At 45.9% G+C, this 20,693-nt stretch overlaps 1 protein-coding gene across 2 annotated transcripts in view; it reads right to left on the reverse strand.

The window, feature by feature from the left end:
- Positions 1-20,693, reverse strand: part of KCNH5 (potassium voltage-gated channel subfamily H member 5) — a 233,438-nt gene that overhangs the window by 161,962 nt on the left and 50,783 nt on the right. For both annotated transcript variants that reach the window (XM_064156043.1, XM_064156112.1), the window contains exon 5: positions 1,641-1,756. In XM_064156043.1, coding sequence (XP_064012113.1) covers positions 1,641-1,756 — 116 coding nt within the window. The remainder of the gene's footprint in view (positions 1-1,640; positions 1,757-20,693) is intronic.

A 20,693-nucleotide genomic window follows, 5' to 3' on the forward strand; every position in this document is an offset into this window, starting at 1 on the left:
AGTTCTCTGAACACCTCTTAATATACTATGAATATCTGGATGCAAAAGGATTAAAGTGTAAATGTGTCAGTACCCTACAGTGAAAGCCAAATTACTTTTTAAAGTAGATCATCATCCATCTAGTTGATTGGCTAGGGCTGGGTGCTAGGTTGGACTGGATGAGCTTGGAGGTCTCTTCCAACCTGGTTGATTCTATGATTCTAAGTACATAAGCACTTTGACTCCAACATCTGCTGCAGGCTCCAGGGCCATAGCACTCCATTTCATGAGAAAGAAATATAACTGCTGGTTCTCTTACAGAAAGGAGTTGATGTTTCATTTGCTTGAGTGTAAATGATAGTAGTTCTATGATTGTTGGAGCTTATGATACCTTGTTATGATTATTACATTTTGGTTCAAGTTTGCCACTAGAAGAGCACCTCAGTTTACAACGCACTTTGCCAATGACTCTATGATTCTAAATCTCCCTTGCCATGACTTGACGTCATTACTCTATATCACTATAGTGGTCATGGTGAACAATTTCTTCCCTAATTCTATGCAACTGCTTTACACTTATTTGAATATTGTTACCACATCTCCTTCACTCTTCCTTTCTCTAGTCTAAACCAATAATGGATATAACTGGATTTACAGAACACTGAAATGTCATGAATTAGAAAGGCAAGATGTAACTAAGCAGTCAACCAAGCTATTGGTATGGGATAATTCAAGGCAAAACATCATACTGTCAACACTTGAAAACTGTGGGTTTCATGCTGCTTTTCATTTAAGTAGAGTTTTTGTTATCAAAGTCCACTAAAACCATAGAGGGAACAAGAACACTTCAACCATTTAAAGCTGATATCAGTTCTTAGCACCAAATCCCGGACAAGTTCTCTGGCACAAGATTAGGTTGTTAGGGCTGTTATTTTCTGGTTAGGGCTGTTATTCTCAGTAGTCCATATATTTTCACCATATATTTTTGACCTGTGTATTTTTCATTACCAATGGACATGAAGATGAAAGCAGCACCTCTGTTTTACAATATAAAGGCATTCACTTGTTGCACCATCTGCACTGTTAAGGACATGTTTGCAACCTGTCTAAGAGTTAATTTCATCAGTTCTGAAGGAAAAAAAAAAACAATTATGAGCAGAATATTGCTGAAATGACCTGTGAAAAAAGTCAAGATTAAGGTATATATATAGTCAGCACAACCAGACAGGGACACTTCCACAGAGGCTTCTCAAACAGTCCCGTTTCCCTGGGAGAGTAAGCAACCATCCACATGGCTCAAGGACATCCAGCCTGGGTACATCTCCTTGTGAGACAGCGCACAGAGGAACACACTATGCACCCCAGTTTAAGCATCAATAAGCAAACTGAGAATTGCACCTACAGAAATAGGACTGTGTAATTAAAAGTGACCTGTGAAGGCTGTTTTCATGACTGCAAGAACATGACCTTACCCCAGAAATGTGGACTTGGCAGAGACTGCTGCTTTAGGGCACTAGAGACTGGGAAAACAAACAAAACCTCCACAAATCTGGGAAAGATTTTCCTCTAAAATATTACTTATTTATGGGAATTAGGTTTTCATTTCCTCCCATCTCTTTCTGCTGTACAAAGGGAAGCAGGCTGGTGTCTGTCCCACTTACTTCAGCTAAGCGGGAGTGTTTGTGCACCACCTCAGCCTTGTTCATCGGCGTCAGCTGCTGCAGGACGCTCCGGCTGTTCGTCAGGGCCCGCGTCAACCGAGCAAACTTGGTCCAACCTGCCAGGAAAGAAGGAAATCACTGCGTCAAAAGCACTCAGACCTCATTCATTGCTAGTAAACCTCCTCCATGCTCACTGATGCTAAGTCTCAGACTTGAAGAGTTTTTCTACATTCCTGCAGGGAACAGCTTCAGGCTGCAGGCTTAAAGACCTTGCAAAAGAGGAAAACTACTCCTGCTTTAAGGCAGCCACCAGTAAATCTTAGCTAAATCAAAATTCTCTGGCTACTTTGTTCTGTCTTTTGGAGACTTTGTGTTAGAGGGATCACATTGCGCTTTCAGCCTCCTAGGGAGTTACTCATCTGCTGAAATCTAATTCTAAGCCAGCAAAGTTAATGCAAAGGCTTCCTAAGTCTGCAAATTCTGCTGCAGGAAAATCCTCTCCAGCTACAGAAAGACTCCTGCTGATTCCAGGCTCCTGAAGTGGCCCCAAAAGTCTGATCCTTGAGTCTTTACTGTTTCTTGCTCCAGCTAGACTTCAGGGAGAAAACTAGAACTTAAAAAAAAAAGAAAAAACCAAACACAAAACCAAAAACTGATCCTGATCTAGGGTAGGCTGTCCCTGCCCATGGCAGGGGGGTTGGAACTAGATGATCCTTCTGGTCTCTTCCAACCCTGACTGATTCTATGAACACTGTGAAGAACTTCCTCCTAACATCCAGCCTATACTTTCCCCGGCACAGTCTCAAGTTGTGCCAGGGGAAAGTATAGGCTGGATGTTAGGAGGAAGTTCTTCACAGAGAGAGTGATTGGCATTGGAATGGGCTGCCCAGGGAGGTGGTGGAGTCACTGTCCCTGGAAGTCTTCAAGAAAAGCCTGGCTGAGGCACTTAGTGCCATGGTCTAGTTGACTGGCTACGGCTAGGTGCGAGGTTGGACTGGATGATCTTGGAGGTCTCTTCCAACCTCGTTGATTCTATGATTCTATGAAATTCAGGGTTTCATCCACAGCAAAGTTTTAGACTGAAAACAAAATCATTAAGACTTTAAAGACCAATTAAACACTAGATTTTAAATGGCATTAAGAAATATATTTAGCTTTTACACTAATGATAAACAGCTGCCTTCATTGTAGCTTGAGCCCTACAAACTGGGCCAGCCCGGGGGAATTTTTTTCTTCAGCCTTCAGAAAGGAGCAATCAGAGTCTGTTACCGACAGCAGCATGCGTTCAGGAACGTGTCATCAAGCTATTCCTGCTGGAAACATGCCTAAACGTGACAGCTGGCAAGGATGCATCAGTGGATGGGGTAGATCAGTGGCACAAAACACCAGGGGTTTTAAGCAGCATAACATTTTGCTGCTAAGCAGGAAAAGTGAAAATCCAGGTATCCACAGGAAGAAAACCATAGAATCAACCAGGTTGGAAGAGACCTCCAAGATTACCTCCCCAGGAGCACTGAGCTCAACATTCATTACAGCCAGGTATAATCTGAGACTTTACTACACAAGCGTGTACAAAATAGCAAACAAATTATAGTGAGGAAATGGGTTCAAGAGAAGGTTTACTTTTATTTAACATGAATGGTGAATAGTTTAATATTGGGGAAATGTCACATCTGAGTGTCCTGGAGACCACAACACTGAGCAAGGAAACACATTTCTTCTATGTCAGTTTGGTTTATTTTTAAGCACCTGCTGTCTGATAGGAGTCAGGAACTTGGAAATTTAAGAGAAGCCCTTGGCTAGATAAATGAAGAGAAGAGAACAGACATGAAAATAGAATTTCAATTTAAAAAAAAATATTTATAGTTTAGCTGTGTAATTTGCCACATCTGTATTACATTTGGGATGTACTGGATCTGTATTTGGGATGAGATTTAACGAGGCCAAGTGCAGGGTTATATACTTCGGCCACAACAACCCCAAGCAGTGCTACAGGCTGGGGACACAGTGACTGGAGAGCAGCCAGGAGGAAAGGGACCTGGGGGTACTGGTGGATAGTAGCTGAACATGAGCCAGCAGTGTGCCCAGGTGGCCAGGAGAGCTAATGGCATCCTGGCCTGCATCAGGAACAGTGTGGCCAGTAGAGCAAGGGAGGTTATTCTTCCCCTGTACTCAGCACTGGTCAGGCCACAGCTTGAGTGCTGTGTCCAGTTCTGGGCCCCTCAATTCAAGAGAGATGTTGAGATACTGGAACATGTCCAGAGAAGGGTGACAGAGCTGGTGAGGGGCCTGGAGCACAGCCCTGTCAGGAGAGTCTGAGGGTGCCATGCGTGTTCCTCTCTTCAGGACCCGTGCAGGGAAGCAGAACGACACAGCCTCACCAATATGGTAGATAAAGTCGATTCCATGCATTGAAGCTAAGACTGATGCATATCTAACGGTTCAATACAACGTGTAGCATTCTCATAGGTGACATAGCAGAACATGGGCCATCCATGTGCACAGAGACAGAGCTGACCAACCTGCCCCTTCAAGGTCCCCTCGTGCAGCTAGCTACATATAGTGGCTAACTTTCACAGCTTCTCTGCTAGTCTTCCCAAGGACACTTTTCTGCAGCTCTGCCTCCTTATCAGAATGACCTAACGTTACCCTGCCTGTTCTCCTTATTTTCAGGCTGCTCAATTCTGCTCAACCCTCAACATGAAGGAGCTGGGGGTGTTAGCCTGGAGAAGAGGAGGCTCAGGGGTGACCTCATTGCTGTCTACAACTACCCGAAGGGAGGCTGTAGCCAGGTGTGGGTTGGTCTCTTCTCCCAGGCAACCAGCAACAGAACAAGGGGACACAGTCTCAAGTTGTGCCAGGAGAGGTCTAGGCTGGATGTTAGGAGGAAGTTGTTGGCAGAGAGAGTGATTGGCATTGGAATGGGCTGCCCAGGGAGGTGGTGGAGTTGCTGTCCCTGGAGGTGTTGAAGCAAAGCCTGTCTGAGGCACTTAGTGCCATGGTCTGGTTGATTGGCTAGGGCTGGGTGCTAAGATAGACTGGATGATCTTGGAGGTCTCTTTCAACTTCGTTGATTCTATGATTCTACATCCATGCAAATATAAACCCAGGGCTCATTGTTCAGCAATCAGATCTAGCTGTCTTCATACATCCCTAGCACAGCACAAAGAATTTGTATCTAGCTATTTATATATGACCTCAAAAAAACAGAATAAAAAATGCTCCAAGAAATGGCAAAAAAAAAGCATAAAGTATTTTATAAACTTCTCAAATCTCAACCTTAAAAGTGAACTTTGGCTATGCCTCATGACTCTCACTCTCACAAGGATATTCAGTTACGAACACGAACATTCTACATTAAACAAAGTTGAGAGAGACTGTACGGATCCAAGTATGGATCAACATGAGCCTGCAGTGTGCACTTGCAGCTCAGAAAGCCTACCAGAGCCTAGGCTGCATCAGGAGGAGTGTGGCCAGCAGGTAGAGGTAAGTGATTCTACTCCTCTCTATTGAGGCCTCACCTGGAGTACTACGTTCAGGTTTGCAGACCCTATGACAAGAGGGATGTGGAGATGATGGGGTGTGTCCAGAGAAGGGCCAGGAGGATGCTCAGAGGGCTGCAGCAGCTCTGCTGTGAGGACAGACTGAAAGAGTTGGGGCTGTTCAGTCTGGAGAAGAGGAGGCTCCCAGGTGACCTTCTTGTGGCCTTCCAGTACCTGAAGGGAGCCTACAAAAAAGCTGGGGAGGGACTTTTTAGGCTCTGAGGAAGCAAGAGGACAACGGGGAATGGAGCAAAGCTGGAGGTGGGTTGGTTCAGAGTGGATATGAGGAGGAAGTTGTTGAGCATGAGAGTGGTGAGAGGCTGGAATGGGTTGCCAAGAGAGGTGGTTGAGGCCCCATGGCTGGAGGTGTTTAAGGCCAGGCTGGATGAGGCTGTGGCCAGCCTGCTCTACGGTAGGGTGTCCCTGCCCATGGCAGGGGGGTTGGCACTAGATGATCCTTGTGGTCCCTTCCAACCCTGACTGATTCTATCAGCTATTAGTTTCTAGAAAAAAAACCTTGTGCTTTTCTTTTCCTAATTGTCTAGCCAAGTGTGGCAGACAGCTTCAAGACAAAAGCCAGAACTGCTCTTTATCTTTCTTAGCCAGTGATTTCAAAGAGCCTCTGAGCATGGTAACAGCATCGTGACAGCTCTGCCCCAACATTTCTCATAATTGCTAGAGGCCATTGTGCATTCAGATGATTGCTTTTGGCATGCTGCAGCCACGCTGCAAGTACCACAGGAAAAGAGCAGCTCTTCTCTGGGAAGGAGGGCATCCAGCTCCAGACCCTGGGCAGGTATTTAAATAACAAGCACACAGTCATCTCTTCTTCTGGAAAGACACTGCCCAGAAGTCCATGAGGAAAAATTCAGGCTAGTCCCCAAGCTTCAGTTTCTCACCCTGCCCCACAGAGCTGATAACAAAACAGTGACTGAAAAGTGCTTAGCAAAGCCAAAACTGCCATAGCCAAACTGTTGGATTCAGTCCCAAATGCCTTCATTTGTCACATATCAGATTTCTTAACTACCATAACTGCAACAGGAACCTCATAAAGTTCAACAAGAAGCACAAAGTCCTCTACCTAATGCACTCATGTCCAGTTCTGGGCCCCTCAATTCAAGAAAGATGTTGAGGTGCTGGAACATGTCCAGAGAAGGGCAACAAAGCTGGTGAGGGGCCTGGAGCACAAATCCTATGAGGAGAGGCTGAGGGAGCTGGGCCTGTTTAGCCTGGAGAAGAGGAGGCTCAGGGGTGATCTTATTACTGTCTACAACTACCTAAAGGGACATTGTAGCCAGGTGGGGGGTGGGCTCTTCTGCCAGGCAAGCAGCAATAGAACAAGGGAACACAGTCTCAAGTTGTGCCAGGGTAGGTATAGGCTGGATATTAGGAAGAAGTTCTTCACAGAGAGAGTGATTGGCATTGGAATGGGCTGCCCAGGGAGGTGGTGGAGGCACCGTCCCTGGGGGTCTTCAAGAAAAGCCTGGCTGAGGCACTTAGTGCCATGGTCTAGTTGATTGGTTAGGGCTGGGTGCTAGGTTGGACTGGATGATCCTGGAGGTCTCTTCCAACCTGGTTGATTCTATGATTCTATGATTCTGTGTGACTGAGCCATCCATCTGGCTAGTGGCTTGGCAGAAAGAAGGACCTGGGGGTCTTACTGGATCAGGGTGAACATGAGCCAGCAATGTGCTTGTTCTGCAAAAGATGGATGGATGTTATTCCTGTCTGTACTAGACAAAGTATTGCAATCAGGTCAAGGGAGGTGATCCTTCCCATCTGCTCAGCACTCATCAGGTTAGTATCTGGAGTGCCATGTCCAGTTCTGGTCTCCCTAGCATAAGAAAGACATGGACATACTGACGAGAGCCCAACAAGGGACCACAAAGATGACTAAGGGAGGAGAATCTCTCCTCTGAGGAAAGGTTGAGAGAGCTGAGCTTGCTCTGGCTGAAGAAAAGACTTGGAGAGCAGGGAGTAGATCTTACTAATGTCTTTAAATACATGAACAGGAAGCATAAAGAGGATGGAGTCAAGCTCTTTCCACTGGTGCCCAGTGACAGGGCCAAAGGAAATGGGCACAAAATGAAACACAAGAGGGACTCTCTCAACAGCAAGAAATACTCTTTGATTGTGACCAAGCACTAGGCCAGAGATATTGTGGAGTCTCCATCCTTGGAAATATTCAAAAGCTATATGGTTCTGGGCAACCAATTGTAGCAGACCCTAATCAAGCAGAGTGGTTGGCCAAGATGACCTCCAGAGACCCCTCCCAATCCCAACTATTCTGTGATTCTGTGACCTTTCTGATGGCTGATGGATAATGATTTAAGGTTTACTTTATTCCCTGTGGTTTAGGGCATTGATCTGTACAGTGATTAGATGAGGATTTGGACAATAGTCTGCAGCTGGCAACCACAAGAGATGGCTTCATCTACTTTCTAGAAATCCTTTCCCACAGTGCTTTCCTCTCACAAGAAAACCCTTGGGTTTTATAAAAACAAAGCTTTTAAGAAACTCCTTGTCATCATTTAGGTAAGAAAACCATCTGTTCTGCCTTAGTCACAAACACAAAGCCTGGGGCAGCTGGGGAAGGTGGACTTCAAGGAGGTTGAATCATAGAATCATAGAATCAACCAGGTTGGAAGAGACCTCCAAGATCATCCAGTCCAACCTATCACCCAGCCCTAGCCAGTCAACCAGACCATGGCACTAAGTGCCTCAGCCAGGCTTTGATTCAACACCTCCAGGGACAGTGCCTCCACCACCTCTCTGGGCAGCCCATTCCAATGCCAATCACTCTCTCTGTGATGAACTTCCTCCTAACATCCAGCCTATACCTACCCTGGCACAACTTGAGAGGTGGAGGAGTAAGACACATAGCAAACAACAGCACTGCTTTTGCTGTAAAATTAAGACCACAATCAAAAAAGAGGAATTATGACATTCTTTTGAATACTCCCTTTCCACCCTGGTGACATCATCAGTAAAACATGAAAGAAAGAAGTCACACAGTTTAGCATTCCAGGTTACCAATCTGCTCATCTGCTCCAATCTCTCCTTTTCACAGGCAAAACCATTTCATTGTGCCCTGTCTTCAGCATGACCAAAGCTTTGCTTTGTGCTACAGCAGACTTGGGGAGGGTGGAAGGCCAAAAAGAATCAAAACAACCACCTTCCAATCTCATTTAAAGAGTTCACATTTTCACATTTCTTTCATAGAATCGTAGAATCAGCCAGGTTGGAAGAGACCTCCAGTCCAACCTAGCACCCAGCCCTAGCCAGTCAACCAGACCATGGCACTAAGTGCCTCAGCCAGGCTTTGCTTCAACACCTCCAGGGATGGTGACTCCACCACCTCCCTGGGCAGCCCATTCCAATGCCAATCACTCTCTCTCACAACAACTTCCTCCTAACATCCAGCCTAGACCACTCCCAGCACAGCTTGAGACTGTGTCCCCTTCTTCTGTTGCTGGTTGTCTGGGAGAAGAGACCAACACTTGCCTGGCTACAGCCTCCCTTCATGTAGTTGTAGACAGCAATGAGGCCACCCCTGAGCCTCCTCTTCTCCAGGCTGCACACCCCCAGCTCCCTCAGCCTCTCCTCGTAGAGCTGTGTTCCAGGCCCCTCACCAGCTTTATTGCCCTTCTCTGGACATGTTTCAGTATCTCAACATCTCTCTTGAATTGAGGAGCCCAGAACTGGACACAGTTACATCCCTCTGAAGCCTGTGCTTTTGGGCATTGGAAGTACAGAACACACTAAGACAACTTCTTTCTAACTCAGCACAAAGTCCAGCATTATTCTGCCTGCTCCAATCTATCCATCTGCAATAGTGTGAAAAAGTACCAAGTCCTTTTGTTTGCTATTTACAACCCAAGCAAATTAAAAACACAGCAACAGCAAGATGCTGGAGTATGAGTGGGAAGGTGAAAATGTATACAGGCTGCCTCGTGTCTGAAATAATCTGTACAGGGTACATGTCTCTGTTTCTTGACCTTGTTACAGACTAGATAAGTTCTGAACTATATTTAAAACCAATGGGTAAGTTTAAATAGACCAGGCAAAATTTGCATAGCTGCCTACTGCTATCAATGTTTCTTCACAAGATTCTCTCCTTTCTTTTATTCTACAGACAGAGGCTTGAAAAGAATGATAATTTTGTCCCATGTATTAGTGACTGCCTGTCCTCACAGACAGTTTCAGATTGGAAGGAGTAAAGGAGTGGCACAAATAGCAGGTGCAAAAAAAAAAGGGGGGGGGGGGGGAAGAAAAAGCAAAAAACAACCTACTCATGAGAAAAAGCTACACTTTTGATGCTCTCTTCTGCTCAGCTGGATTGCATCTTTCTTCCACAGCATCATTTGAAAAATAATACCCTGAACTTGCACTGTGGCACTCAAGTTCTTGGAAATGAAGGCAACACCATCAGATCACACACCAGATCAAGCCAGCAGCTGCTCCTCCCTACAAGAAGTTAATCCAGGCATTTCAGAGGAAAATTAAATGGAACAAAAAAATTTGGAATAACATAGACCTAGAGAATCATAGAATCAGTCAGGGTTGGAAGGGACCACAAGGATCAGCCAGTTCCAACCACCCTGACATGGGCAGGGACACCCTACCCTAGATCAGGCTGCCCACAGCCTCATCCAGCCTGGCCTTGAACACCTCCAGCCATGGGGCCTCAACCACCTCTCTGGGCAACCCATTCCAGCCTCTCACCACTCTCATGCTCAACAAATTCCTCCTCACATCCAGGCTGAATCTCCCCACCTCCAGCTTTGCTCCATTCCCCCTAGTCCTGTCACTCCCTGAGAACCTAAAAGTCCCTCCCCAGCTTTTTTGTAGGCCCCCTGCAGATCCTGGAAGGCCACAAGAAGGTCACCTGGGAGCCTCCTCTTCTCCAGACTGAACAGCCCCAACTCTCTCGTTCTGTCCTCACAGCAGAGCTGCTGCAGCCCTCTGAGCATCCTCATGGTCCTTCTCTGGACACACTCCAGCATCTCCACATCCCTCTTGTAAGAGGGGCTCCAGAACTGGATGCAGTACTCCAGGTGGGGTCTCAGCAGAGCAGAGTAGAGGGGGAGAATCACCTCCCTGGCCCTGCTGGCCACACTTCCCCTGATGCAGCCCAGGTTCTGGCTGTCCCTCCGGGCTGCAATTGCACACTGCTGGCTCATGTTGAGCTTCTTTTCCACCAGCACCTCCAAGACCCTCTCCTCAAGGCTGCTCTCCAGCCACTCACTGCCCAGCCTGTATATCAATTTTTTCCCTGTCTCTCTTTTATTACTTTTTGATTCACAGGCAAAACCAGAGCATTTGTACCTCTGCTTTTAAAAAATAACCTCAATATCTGCATTCACTCTAACAACTGAAAACAGGAGCCTGTTCTTAAACAGGAGCCTAAAAAAATGTTCCCCTGTTCCTATTCATTAGACCAAATTCCTGCATTCTCAATAAGTTGAAGATTCAGGTTTGACAACTCCATACAGTTAGGAATATATGACACAAAGGAGTGAAGCATGCTGATAGACATAGAATCCTTCTATGGGCCCCTCAATTCAAGAAAGATGTTGAGGTGCTGGAACATGTGCAGAGAAGGGCAACAAAGCTGGTGAGGGGCCTGGAGCACAAATCCTATGAGGAGAGGTTGAGGGAGCTGGGCCTGTTTAGCCTGGAGAAGAGGAGGCTCAGGGGTGATCTTATTACTGTCTACAACTACCTGAAGGGGCATTGTAGCCAGGTGGGGGGTGGCCTCTTCTCCCAGGCAACCAGCAATAGAACAAGGGGACACAGTCTCAAGTTGTGCCAGGGTAGGTCTAGGCTGGATGTTAGGAAGAAGTTCTTCACAGAGAGAGTGATTGGCATTGGAATGGGCTGCCCAGGGAGGTGGTGGAGGCACCGTCCCTGGGGGTCTTCAAGAAAAGCCTGGATGAGGCACTTAGTGCCATGGTCTAGTTGACTGGATAGGGCTGGGTGCTAGGTTGGACTGGATGATCTTGGAGGTCTCTTCCAACCTGCTTGATTCTATGATTCTATGTCTATCAGCATGCTTGATTCCTTCGTGTCATATATTCCTATCATAGAATCATAGAATCAACCAGGTTGGAAAAGACCTCCAAGATCATCCAGTCCAACCTAGCACCCAGCCCTATCCAGTCAACTAGAGCATGGCACTAAGTGCTTCATCCAGTGTTTGTGGTCTCTGCCCTGGCCTAGCTGTAATGCTGTCTTCCCAAGCATGCAACGTTCTTCCTCTTCCACGTGTTTGAGTCACAATTCAATTCCTTACTTCCACAAAATATTCTCCTGTGTCTCGTTCTAATTAGGACTGCCAATCTAACAGCCCTCTGACTGTGGGGCTGAGTTGAGATTAACTTGGTGCTATACTTCACACACTGGCTGAGCCAAGAGATTTAAAAAAAAAGACAGAGTAAGACATTAATTGGAAAAAAATTAATTGGTATTTCTTTCAAGGCTTAAACATAAGCTGTAGCTACTAATGTTGTGCAAGGATGCCTAGAGGAGTACAGGAGCACAAAAGGAAGGTAAGCAACCATCAAACAAAGTAGACAAAGTGACTGAACACTTCTCAGAAGGGGAAAAGCTTTTCAGATGGGTCTAAGATACACACTGAACACTCCCTAGGTCCATAAACCACTAAAGAAATGATGTGGTTTCAAAGGAAGAAAAAAGATTTCCGTGTTAGAACTTGATTCTATGATCCCTCTACCACCAGAAATTCCAAGCTAGCTTACCCAAAACCTTTTATTCACTGTAGCTTGTGCCTTTCCATCAGCTCCTCTTCCAACACTAGTACTATTACACACACATCTTTCCTCTCAAGATCCTGAATCAATCATTCTGTTTTACACTGGACAGCTGGGATGGGAACAGCTCTTCAGCTGTCTGCTAACAGCTCCACTACTATGCTCATTGATTACTCTGTGTTCAGAGACTTTTTGTGAACTGCACTCTTGCATTGCCTTAGGGACCTCAGTCCCTGGCCTTCTGGTCACCAATCTCCTTCCCATTAATACACCCCACAGGCTGATCCCGTACATAAACACATCTGCTTCCTCAAGCAGAAGTGATGCTGGAAACCATGGACTAGAATCACTGTTTCCTAATAGCTGTCTGGAGCCAAAATCTGTACATCTCTCAAGCTTCTCCTGAGGTCACAAAGCAGAGAATTGGTTAGACTCCACCTACAATTGATGCTCTTATATATATATCAAGTAGCAAGCCCTGGTGCCTGTCACACAGGGACACTCCAGTGAAGATGCTGAGTCAGATCTGGGCACTTCCCTCTGTCAGAAGGCTTTGCCCAGACGTATGCTAATGAGCAAAAAGGACTTTGTCTCTTGCTCCACTAGTGCTTAAGCCACCTTCCCTGTACAAACTTCAGCAGCCAATTGCCTTCAAAGATAACAGCAAATGTTTTAAATTGTCAGCATCTGCAAGTGAGAAAATCATTCAAATCCTCCCCACACTCTAATTAGGAGGGGGGAAACTGCAATCTCTCTAACTGGATTTGTGTACAGGTCCAAATACAGATTCACCCAGCTAGCTAGCAGCCACAGTAGGAAAAAAATACCCAGTAATTAAAATCTCTAGTTCATAAAGTATATCATTTTATTTTAAAGTTACACTTAGACAGCAGAGTTTATGAAGAGTTTAAAAATCTCAAGGCAAGATGTAAATGTTCTTTATAGTGCACTTGCTCTGACAAATCTACACATGACCAGTTCTCCATAATAAAATATTACTGTAGCTCTACTGGGTTGCAATTAACCTTTTTGGCAAGGTTTGTCCAGGTCTTAAAAAGATCAGAAATGATGAAGGCTTTTAAGTGAGGCTCAGGGAACTATCCAATACCTTAGACTGCATTGAAAACTACTCAGCTCCCAGGAGTAACCATCGGCATAAAAAAACAACTACAAAGGGTAATTGGAGCAATGATGGTGCTGATCCCTGACTGCAGGACTCCTAACAGCTCCAGACCACGGGTGGGTTGTTCTTTTTTCCTCACTGTGGAGCATGAAACAGCATACACATGCTTAAACAATATATACACAGAATCATAGAACCAACCAGGTTGGAAGAGACCTCCAACATCATCCAGGCCAACCTAGCACCCAGCCCTAGACAATCAACCAGACCATGGCACTAAGTGCCTCAGCCAGGCTTTGATTCAACACCTCCAGGGATGGTGACTCCACCACCTCCCTGGGCAGCCCATTCCAATGCCAATCACTCTCTCTGTGAAAAACTTCCTCCTAACATCCAGCCTATACTTCCCCCAGCACAACTTGAGACTGTGTCCCCTTGTTCTGTGACTTAGCCTCAGAAACAAAGAGTAGCATCACTCAGAATAACACAGTCTGGAATGCAGTCGATACCATGGATCACTCCTTTGCATTAATAGTTAGCATTTACACATCTTTGCAATTTCTGAACATGCAGACAGTAAGATCATTGCAATGGCTGGCTACTTGCCCTTCATTATGAGTAAACAAGGCCAAGTGCAGGGTTCTACACTTTGGCCACAATAACCCCAAGCAGTGCTACAGGCTGGGGACAGAGTGACTAGTGAGGAGCCAGGCAGAGAGGGAGCTAGAGGTACTGGTGGAGAGTGGCTGAACATGAGCCAGCAGTGTGCCCAGGTGGCCAAGAGAGCCAATGGCATCCTGGTCTGGATCAGGAACAGTGTGGCCAGTAGGATGAGGGAGGTTATTCTTCCCCTGTACTCAGCACTGGTCAGGCCACACCTTGAGTGCTGTGTCCAGTTCTGGGCTCCTCAATTCAAGAGAGATGTTGAGGTGCTGGAACGTGTCCTGAGAAGGGCAACAAAGCTGGAGCTGGGTCTGGAGCACAGCCCTGTGAGGAGAGGCTGAGGGAGCTGCAGTTGTTTAGCCTGGAGAAGAGCAGGCTCAGGGGGGACCTCATGGCTGTCTACAACTACCTGAAGGGAGGCTGTAGCCAGGTGGGGTTGGTGTCTTCTGTCAGGCAAGCAGAAACAGAAGAACAGTCTCAAGTTGTGCCTGGGGGAGGTCTAGGCTGGATGTCAGGAGGAAGTTGTTGCCAGAGAGAGTGATTGGCATTGGAATGGGCTGCCCAGGGAGGTGGTGGAGTCACCATCCCTGGAGGTCTTGAAGCAAAGCCTGGCTGAGGCACTTAGTGCCATGGTCTAGTTGATTGGCTAGGGCTGGGTGCTAGTTTGGACTGGATGATCTTGGAGGCCTCTTCCAATTTGGTTGATTCTACAAAGTATGGCTTCAGTAGGGTGTACTAGGAGGTGCCCCTGCCAACAGCAGATGAGTAGTTGGAACTAGATGATCCTTAAGGGCCCTTCCAAATTAATCTATGATTCTATGATAAAACAGCTCACTATCTCTTCCAAAAACTTAATCATCTTGATCTCTGAAAGAAAAGGGATAAAAGGCATTTCTGAGTAAACAAAGCTCATGCCCTTGCAAGATGCAGTACAACTACTTTGGGGCAGAAGAGTCCATTCAAATGCAATTAAAAATATTAGGATAAATTTCCCAGTTTGAAATTCTGTGCTTCTCACTGTCTGATGAGGCACTGCACTCTAGGGATAATTGTTACATCTGACCTCTGTCCTTGCTCAGTGTTGTATTTCCCAGTTATCATCCACTCATTGCAGATAGTAGGGATCTCAAAACACATGAAGACTCACTGGGCAATCTTGGGTATATCACTTTAGCTCTCTCAGCTTCAGTTTTGTCTCCTTAAAATGAAGATAATGACCTACTTTGCAAGCCATTTTGATTCCTACTAACGAAAAGTGCAAAGATTTACACACCATTAGACTACACTCTGTGGACAATATATATTTACATTTAATTCTGAAATAGCTGTAAATTTACAGTGTACAACTTCTTAAATTTCATGTTTCTGCTACAAAAGCTAAACTTTTTACACACCAAAGACTTTCTTCCCATAAGTATAGAGAAACAGAAGGAATAGTTGGAGGAAAATAATGTAAATGTCAGTCAACTGTCAGATAGCAGCCAGATAGCAAAATGGGACCAATCATAGAATCAACCAGGTTGGAAGAGACCTCCAACATCATCCAGTCCAACCTAGCACCCAGCTCTAGACAATCAACCAGACCATGGCACTAAGTGCCTCAGCCAGGCTTTGCTTCAACACCTCCAGGGATGGTGACTCCACCACCTCCCTGGGCAGCCCATTCCAATGCCAATCACTCTCTCTGCCAACAACTTCCTCCTAACCTCCAGCCTATATCTCAAAGGTAAAAGGACTACACCAGCCAAGGGCTCAGTACCCAAATGAAGGCAGCTGCTAGAAATCAAAAAGCAACATAGGATAAAGCACACCAAGATGAGAAAAGAGAGAGAATGGACATGAAAAGCTAAAGACATGTGTGAAAAATCCCTCTCTGTCTAGATTTGGAGTGGGTTGCCCAGGGAAGTGGTTGAGGTCCCATCCCTGGAGGTGTTTAAGGCCAGGCTGGATGAGGCTGTGGGCAGCCTGATGTAGGATAGGGTGTCCCTACTGATGGCAGGGGGGTTGGAACTAGATGATCCTTGTGGTCCCTTCCAACTCTGACTGATTCTATGATTTATTACAGCAACAACAAAGTTTTTAAAGAGCTCCCAGAGTTCAACCCAAAGAACCTCTACACCCATAGGTGCAGAAAGAGCACACAGGCTAAACCTAAGTAATTACAGGTTGCTCAGCTTGATCTCAGCACCAGACAAAATGTAAGAGAAGATGATCAGAGTTTCAATAGGTTTAATTTAAAAAAAAAAAAAGGAAAGGAATGTAATGAGTGGTTGTCAATACAGAATGATGTTGAGTGCCCCACAGTTCTAATTTCATTATTCAATAAGAGTATAAATTTAATTCAGGAAGAGAGCCAAATGCCTTGACAGATAAAGCTGCAAGCCAAATGCAATGGCCAGCCAGAGCTGCAGCATCTGTGTCATGTACACCAGACAGGCACAAGCCAGGGCAGCTCCCTGTGTCACTGCTCTCTTGCTGGGGCTGGGCAGCAAAGTGGACTTGATGGCAACCTCAGCAGCCTCCCCTGGTTTGCTCTTACCTGCAGTCAAGAACCCAAACGCGGCCGAATCAGCACAGCCACAGAACTCATAAGATAACATCAACTCATCTTGGTGCTGTATTTGAACCACCCAATGGACAGGGACCTTGTCAGGCTGGATGGGTGAGCAGAGGCCAATGGGATGAGGTTGAACAAGGCCAAGTACAGGGTTCTACACTTTGGCCACAACAACCCCAAGCAGCACTACAGGCTGGGGGCAGAGTGGCTGGAGAGCAGCCAAGAAGAAAGGGACCTAGGGGTAGTGGTAGAGAGTAGCTGAAGACGAGCCAGCAGTGTGCCCAGGTGGCCAGGAAAGCCAATGGCATCGCAGCCTGGGTGAGGAACAGTGTGGCCAGTAGGATGAGGGAGGTTATTCTCCCTCTGAACTCAGCACTGGTCAGACCACAGCTTGAGTGCCATGTCCAGTTCTGGGCTCCTCAATTCAAGAGAGATGTTGAGGTGCTGGAACATGTCCAGAGAAGGGCAACAAAGCTGGAGAGGGGCCTGGAACATAGCCCTGTGAGGAGAGTCTGAGGGAGCTGGGGGTGTTTAGCCTAGAGAAGAGGAGGCTCAGGGGTGACCTCATTGCCATTGGAATGGGCTGCCCAGGGAGGTGGTGGAGGCACTGTCTCTGGAGGTGTTCAAGAAAAGCCTGGATGAGGCACTTAGTGCCATGGTCTAGTTGACTGGCTAGGGCTGGGTGCTAGGTTGGACTGGATGATCTTGGAGGTCTCTTCCAACCTGCTTGATTCTATGATTCTATGAGGGCCATGGGCTGACCAAGTCCATTTGTATGTTAATTTTCATTCAGCTGACACTCTTGAGAACATACTGAGACTACAAAGGTCAGTAAATTACCAGTTAAATGGATGAAGAACTTGCTACATAGCAGGTATTAAGGAATAATATAAAATAGTAAAAAACCACTACTGAGATCCTTCCAGACCCCAATGGACAGGTCCTCTTCTATTCTTTGGTTTTCTCTATGGTTTGAAAATCATTATAAATGCTTGGTAAAATGCTCAGATGATATAAAGATTAGAGGAAACATTAAACAGTTACTGTTTAATTACATTAAACAGTAGTGAGGGCAGCCACGCAGGATGATGTGCTTGACAACTGGGCATGTGTCATTAATATGTGCTTTAAATGGAAATCAGATATCCAGGCAAAAAAGATGCAAACTGTGTCTCCAGCACAGGAGAGGCAAACATTCTCAGCAAAGAACAGTTCTAAACAGGATCCAGAGGTCTTATTAGCTGATCAGTTCAGCCTGTTATTTGCTGTGGCAGAAAAATTGTTGGTTATACAACAGTATATAACAGTATACAAAAGTATGTTGGATATCCAATAAAGTATGTTGGATATTCAATAATAAGACCCAGACTTAGAATCATAGAATCAACCAGGTTGGAAGAGACCTCCAAGGTTATCCAGTCCAAACTAGCACCCAGCCCTAGCCAATCAACTAGACCATGGCACAAAGTGCCTCAGCCAGGCTTTGCTTCAACACCTCCAGCCACAGAGACTCCACCACCTCCCTGGGCAGCCCATTCCAATGCCAATCACTCTCTCTGACAACAACTTCCTCCTAACATCCAGCCTAGACCTACCCCAGCACAACTTGAGACTGTGTTCCCTTGTTCTATTGCTGCTTGCCTGGGAGAAGAGGCCAACCCCCACCTGGCTACAACCTCCCATCAGGTAGTTGTAGACAGCAATGAGGTCACCCCTGAGCCTCCTCTTCTGCAGGCTGCACACCCCCAGCTCCCTCAGCCTCTCCTCACAGGGCTGTGCTCCAGGCCCCTCACCAGCTTTGTTGCCCTTCTCTGGACACATTCCAGCACCTCAATATCTCTCTTGAATTGAGGGGCCCAGAATTGGACACAGTACACTTGGAGAAGCTGAGCAATGGACAACAGTGAAAAGTTAGCTGTGACCCCCATCTTGGCTACAATACTGGCTGCAGAACCTGAGTTAGGACCTTAGAGGCTGAAATTCCTGCCACCATAGCTGCATCCCTACTGCAGCCAATGAGCTGGATTAAAGTGTAGCTAAAAATTGCTCCATATCAGCCATCAACAGACATCCAAATTCAGGCTAGACAGAGGTTTAAGGTTTAACTAATTTACTTTATCAAAAGAAGGTGGAGTGATGACTTGATTATATCTGCAAGTGTCTTAATGGGACTTTTTTAGTACAGTAGAAAAAATAATGCACAAGAATACACCACTGCAAGAAGCTGAAGCCAGGTTAATTTGAATATGACACACTTAAAGCCAGAAATGTACGAAAAAAAGCAGAGGGGAGGGAAAAGAAAAACAAAGATTAAAAAAAAAAGAAGGAAGGTAGTGGATCCTCTATATCTTCAGACTTCTAAATCATAGAATCATAGAAGCAAACAGGTTGAAAGAGACTTCCAAGATCATCCAGTCCAACCTAGCATCCAGCCTTATCCAGTCATACTGGATGTTTGTTTCCAGGGCATAGTTACTTACACAGATGTTTGTGGGTTCAGCAGAGGAAAGCCTTAGTGAAATGTAACACTCTGTGATATAAGATTAGACTCTTAAACTCTCTAACTTAACTATATTTATACTTACACTCCCTGCCCAGGGAGGTGGTGGAGTCGCCATCTCTGGAGGTGTTGAAGCAAAGCCTGGATGATGCATTTAGTGCCATGGTCTAGTTGACTGTCTAGGGCTGGGTTATAGGTTGGTCTGGATGATCTTAGAGGTCTCTTCCAACCTGGTTGATTCTGTGATAAATTATTCTCTATATATGGCTTATGAGTGTTCACTTTTCTACATGAAAAGTATATCCACCTACAAACAGTTACTGCTTTAAAGATCAACTTCTAATTTAATTCAGCCCTACACAGGGTTAGATTTGACTTCAATGGGATTTCCTTTCATTGCACACTGAACTTCTGAATATTTACAAACAGTTGGTATGCATTGCAGGTTGCTGATGAAGCTCATGAAGGCCTCAAAAGGCAATACCAGATTCAGAAAAGTACCTAATTTCTGTGAAGGAACCTAAACAGCCTTGGATAAAGAAATTCTCTTCTTTATCACAGTCAGTCTCTGACAGCAGAAAAGCAAGAAAGGGAAGTGGGAGATAGAAATAAGACCTTAGATCATCACCCCTAGGAGCGAGGCAAGAATCACCTCCCAGTGGCTGTTCAGCCATTACAGTGTATTATAAAAGTGCCACCAGCATGTCACTGGAGACAGTAATAGGGGTGCTTGTCCTGCAGGAACAGAGAGACCTCAGAAGGTCTTCCTGGTTATTAGCATGCAGTGGTAAAGCAAAATCATAGAATCATAGAATCCACCAGGTTGGAAGAAACCTCCAAGGTCATCCAGTCCAACCTAGCACCCAGCCCTGGCCAATCAACTAGACCATGGCACTAAGTGCCTCATCCAGGCTTTTCTAGAACACCTTCAGAGACGGTGACTCCACCACCTACCTGGGCAGCCCATTCCTGACCAGGGCTGAGTACAGGAGAAGAATAACCTAACTTGTCCTACTGGCCACACTGTTCCTGGTAAAGGCCAGGATGCCATTGGCTCTCCTGGCCACCTGGGCACACTGATGGCTCATGTTCAGTTACTATCTACCAGCACCCAGAGGTCCCTCTCTGCCTGGCTGCTCTCCAGCCACTCTGTCCCCAGCCTGTACTGCTGCTTGGGGTCGTTGTAGCCAAAGTGTAGAACCCTGCGCTTGGCCTTGTTAAATCTCATCCCATTGGCCTCTGCCCACCCATCCAGCCTGGCAAGGTCCCTCTGCAGAGCTCTCCTACCCTCCAACAGAAAATGGATGGTTTCAAATAACCAAGAGACTGTATATTAGCATCGTTTCAGTTGTCTACTATTGACACTGCAAGCCCACTTGGTGTCCTAGCAAATGACCACTTCTCTTGTCATCCTTTACAAAGCCCTTTTTCAAGGCCCAAGTGTCCTTGCACGCTGCACTCTGGAGCCAGGGGAAAATGGAGTGCTGCAGGTGAAGTCCTTGGTGCCTGAAGACTCTGGGAGTGAAACTCTGAAGATCAGAGCAGTGGGAAACAGCACCAGAACAAGTAGATCTCTACAGCGCCAAGACCTTTGTTCTTACACCCATGGAAAAGCGCAATAAAAACATGGTAAGGATATCCAAATTGTGACCTATTAAATTACTGCTATGGATTACTGTCAAGGTGATGTATTCAACAGGGTACACTGTGCTTCAGTTAAAGGTAGAAACCTCATTTTCATGCTCTAATCCCTCCACCTACTACTTCTATTATCACCGGGATTGATACTCCCTCAACGCAAAAAGTTCCCATGTGCAACTAGTTATATGTGCTTAATAACTTGCACTTATTAAAGATAAAAAAGGATCAGAATTATAGGCTTAGTGAGGATTAGC

Source organism: Pogoniulus pusillus, chromosome 1 (genome assembly GCF_015220805.1).
Source record: "Pogoniulus pusillus isolate bPogPus1 chromosome 1, bPogPus1.pri, whole genome shotgun sequence".
Lineage (NCBI taxonomy): Eukaryota > Metazoa > Chordata > Aves > Piciformes > Lybiidae > Pogoniulus > Pogoniulus pusillus.